At 35.2% G+C, this 4655-nt stretch overlaps 1 protein-coding gene across 3 annotated transcripts in view; it reads right to left on the minus strand.

Moving 5' to 3' along the window:
- LOC110040429 (uncharacterized) overlaps positions 1-4655 on the minus strand; it is a 31246-nt gene that overhangs the window by 1355 nt on the left and 25236 nt on the right. For all 3 annotated transcript variants that reach the window (XM_020745668.2, XM_089274629.1, XM_020745667.2), the window contains 2 exons: positions 4118-4282; positions 611-652 (listed from right to left, as the gene is read on the minus strand). In XM_020745668.2, coding sequence (XP_020601327.2) covers positions 611-652; positions 4118-4282 — 207 coding nt within the window. The remainder of the gene's footprint in view (positions 1-610; positions 653-4117; positions 4283-4655) is intronic.

Genomic DNA, 4655 nt, shown 5'->3' on the forward strand with positions numbered 1-4655 from the left:
TCACCGTCATTGTATTCAAAAAAATATTACCAAAAACTATTGGGTAGAGGGAACAATTTAGGTTTGAGACCATAAGCTCTATGTTACTACAACGGTAGGCCCTTTGCAGAAACCAGATGTCACGTGATCTTGTGGGTGGAAATAAATGGCAAGCGCAAGAAGAACACGATGAAATTGCTAAAGATTGCCAATTTGGGCCAGATATCATGGGTGGTTAAATACCAGAATTTAGAGGGGTTTTAAACATATGAAGAATTTAGAACACTTAGTATGTTGGTCGATAAGCTTTGTGATCCAAAAGCTTTTCTTCCACACAGAAACTTCTTGATTTGTGAAGTTTTAAACTACCATAACAGTTTTTATTTGTACCCCAATGGTCTCAAAACTAGCTGGCCGTCTTCTGAATAATTTAGACGCTTCCTTTCTATTTGTGGGCGTTCATTTCTGAAAGGGGTCATTTATGTGAGGGAATCGAGTTTTCAATTTGCCGTAAAATGTAGTTTTGTGGCCGTCATCTGCAACTACTCAAAAGATTTTAAACTGAAAGAAAAGTGAACTTGTCCTTGGAGCGTCCGCTCAACACGAATCTCATTTTGTTTTTGGTACCCACCTTCTTTGGCATTTTTGCTTGAATTTGTTTCATCTTTTCAACCTGTGAAGCAAACAATTTTCTTTAAGTGTACTGTATGTCTAAGCATGAATTACAGTATTATCGGTATTAAATCACAAGGTGCCATATTTTATTGGAGGTGAAAGTTGCTAGATTTGTTTCAGTTCTGCATAGAAAACACTAAGTTAAAAAATCATTTTCATGCGGCTTGGAATTCAGTTTCGAACTTACTATTTCATTCTGTTAAAGCATTCTCTGACGCTCTAAATCGAAACAGCAACCTAATAGTCAGGACAAATTAAAGTACTCGAACGAACATATATTTAAAAATATTGCATAAAACGTACAACAGTTTTTAAAGACATGTTTCGGCATGCTTATGCCATCTTCAGTTTAATAGAGTGACTAATGATACGTGACACAAGTTATATACTACAAAATATGAATAAATTATTTACAATATGCATTACAAAACAGTGGAAACGGAAATTACAGAGTTAAAAAGGTGTTGAAGTGATGTAACTGTTTGTTAAGGTCAGGTTTGTTCTTACTAATATAAAAGGCTTCTTTAAGTTTAAGATCAATAGAGCTATTCGCTGAGTCTAAGATGCGAAAACAAGAAGGTGTGTACATGCCCCTGCATGAAGAAAATTGAGAAAGATGTTTAAAAATATGCGAGTTTTTATCGCTTACTGTATGTTCTTTAATCCTGGTAGAAAAATGGCGACTGGTTTCACCAATATAACAGGAATTACATCCCGCACAAGTAAATTGATAAACTACCATGGATTTTAGAGCATCAGGAGTACGATCTTTAAAACTGAACATATTCTTGATTTTGAAAGAAGTAAAAACTAATTTGATATTAAGATCCGTTTCACAAAAACGTTTAAGTAATTGCCGTAGTTTGAGTTCCGTTATTCTAGAGTACTGGCCGATAAAAGGAAGCTTAAAATAGCGTATATTGTTTTCATCATTAACGTTGCGGCTTTTTTGATCAGAAGGCTTGTTAAGATACCGCTTGAAGGTTTTTTCAATGATGTGTGAAGGAAACGAGTTACGTTTTAGAGTGTCCGAAAGCTTGATCAAATCGTTTTCAAAACCGGAAGAAGTGTTGTTGATTTTATAAGTTCGGTCAATGAGAGTACGGACAAGGCCAATTTTATAGCGAAACGGAGTGAAACTAAAAAAATTTGTTAAGAGACCAGTGTAGGTTTTTTTATGAAAAACTGAAAAAACGCAGTCATGCGAAGAGTTGTCAATCAGAACATCCAGAAAGGAAAGTTTACCGTCGTTCTGTTTCTCGAAAGTAAATTTGATGTTGGGATGTTGAGAATTGATGAATTCAAAGAAAGACATGGCATCCCGCTCATTTTTAAAGACGCAAAAAGTATCGTCAACATAACGCCTATAGAGTAAGATGTCGGCCTTGTTAAAATTATTTAGCCATGTTTCTTCGTGAAATCCAAGAAAAAGATTAGCTAAAATAGGTGCTAAAGGGGAGCCCATAGCTACCATAATATCATAATATCATAATATCATAATTCTTAAGCCCGACAAAGGTAATGGCGTAGTTATTTTAGACCGTACCGTTTATTTAGATTCTTGTTTTAATATACTTAATGATAAGACTAAGTTTAAACTTTTAGATAACGATCCTACTTTATTAAGAGAAGGCAGGCTTAAACGTTTTATTACTCAACTTAAGAAAAAGCGTTCTATCGATGATGATACCTATTGCAACATATTTCCTAAGGGTTCACAACCAGCAAAATTCTATGGCCTTCCGAAATTACATAAGAAACGTGATAATCATAGGCAACCACCTCTTAGACCCATTGTATCCTCTATTGGAGCTTACAATTATAATTTAGCTAAGTACTTAAGTTCTCTTCTTGTTCCGCTTTTGCCTGATAAATATTCGGTTAAGGATTCCTTTTCTTTTGTTGAAGAGCTCAGGAGTTTCGATTTTAACAACAAGTTCCTTATTTCCTTCGATGTTGAAAGCCTTTTTACAAACATTCCGCTAAATGAAACTATCGATATTGCCGTTGACCTTATTTTGAAACATCATCCCAAATTTTCCATCAAAAAACCCGACCTTAAGAAATTGTTTTCATTTGCCACATCCGAGACTCATTTCCTTTTCAATGGTAAATTTTATGATCAAGTCGATGGGGTAGCTATGGGCTCCCCTTTAGCACCTATTTTAGCTAATCTTTTTCTTGGATTTCACGAAGAAACATGGCTAAATAATTTTAACAAGGCCGACATCTTACTCTATAGGCGTTATGTTGACGATACTTTTTGCGTCTTTAAAAATGAGCGGGATGCCATGTCTTTCTTTGAATTCATCAATTCTCAACATCCCAACATCAAATTTACTTTCGAGAAACAGAACGACGGTAAACTTTCCTTTCTGGATGTTCTGATTGACAACTCTTCGCATGACTGCGTTTTTTCAGTTTTTCATAAAAAAACCTACACTGGTCTCTTAACAAATTTTTTTAGTTTCACTCCGTTTCGCTATAAAATTGGCCTTGTCCGTACTCTCATTGACCGAACTTATAAAATCAACAACACTTCTTCCGGTTTTGAAAACGATTTGATCAAGCTTTCGGACACTCTAAAACGTAACTCGTTTCCTTCACACATCATTGAAAAAACCTTCAAGCGGTATCTTAACAAGCCTTCTGATCAAAAAAGCCGCAACGTTGATGATGAAAACAATATACGCTATTTTAAGCTTCCTTTTATCGGCCAGTACTCTAGAATAACGGAACTCAAACTACGGCAATTACTTAAACGTTTTTGTGAAACGGATCTTAATATCAAATTAGTTTTTACTTCTTTCAAAATCAAGAATATGTTCAGTTTTAAAGATCGTACTCCTGATGCTCTAAAATCCATGGTAGTTTATCAATTTACTTGTGCGGGATGTAATTCCTGTTATATTGGTGAAACCAGTCGCCATTTTTCTACCAGGATTAAAGAACATACAGTAAGCGATAAAAACTCGCATATTTTTAAACATCTTTCTCAATTTTCTTCATGCAGGGGCATGTACACACCTTCTTGTTTTCGCATCTTAGACTCAGCGAATAGCTCTATTGATCTTAAACTTAAAGAAGCCTTTTATATTAGTAAGAACAAACCTGACCTTAACAAACAGTTACATCACTTCAACACCTTTTTAACTCTGTAATTTCCGTTTCCACTGTTTTGTAATGCATATTGTAAATAATTTATTCATATTTTGTAGTATATAACTTGTGTCACGTATCATTAGTCACTCTATTAAACTGAAGATGGCATAAGCATGCCGAAACATGTCTTTAAAAACTGTTGTACGTTTTATGCAATATTTATCATTATTGCTAGTATTACGACCTTATGGAAATATTTAAAAATGTTTTCTTTTGCTGTTTTGCACTGTATGTCATGTACAAGCACAGCCGAAACACGACGAGATGTTACAGACAATACCCAGTTGTTAAGATTCCATACCTTGATCTTCTCTGAAGACATGATTCCTTCAAAACTGGACTCCAACGCCTCAAGTTTGCCAGTCAGTTGTCTGACCTGTAATTCAAGGCGTTGATTGTCGTCTCTGAGGGTCATGTTCTCGGATCTAAGTCTTCGTGGTGAGTCTTGTGGACTATAAGGTGACTCCTGGAGTAAAAATAAAGCACAGTGTATTGCATTTGACAAAAGCAATGAACTTAAAATCTTTGCCCAAAACAAATGAATTCTTCTTAACAATACCACTATACGATATGAATGGACAACGAAAACAGTTGTTAGACATCGTAGTATGCTGCAGAGCCGAAACTGCACCTAGTGTTTTGGTCTTTGGTTCCATTTTATGCAGAACCTTATCCAAGTTTTGTATTTTCAAACTTTTTTGTGACTAGAGTTTGTCGATTGTGAAATTGTTAAAGGTCTACGCTGCGACTCCTTGTGATCAGAGACGTCAGTAGTCGCAAAACATTAGAATATGATTCATTTTACCGACGTATATTTTAAAGCGAAATTCTGTACTCAC

This window comes from Orbicella faveolata, unplaced genomic scaffold, assembly GCF_042242905.1.
Source record: "Orbicella faveolata isolate gen_17 unplaced genomic scaffold, um_ofav_v1 contig_36, whole genome shotgun sequence".
NCBI classification, from domain to species: domain Eukaryota; kingdom Metazoa; phylum Cnidaria; class Anthozoa; order Scleractinia; family Merulinidae; genus Orbicella; species Orbicella faveolata.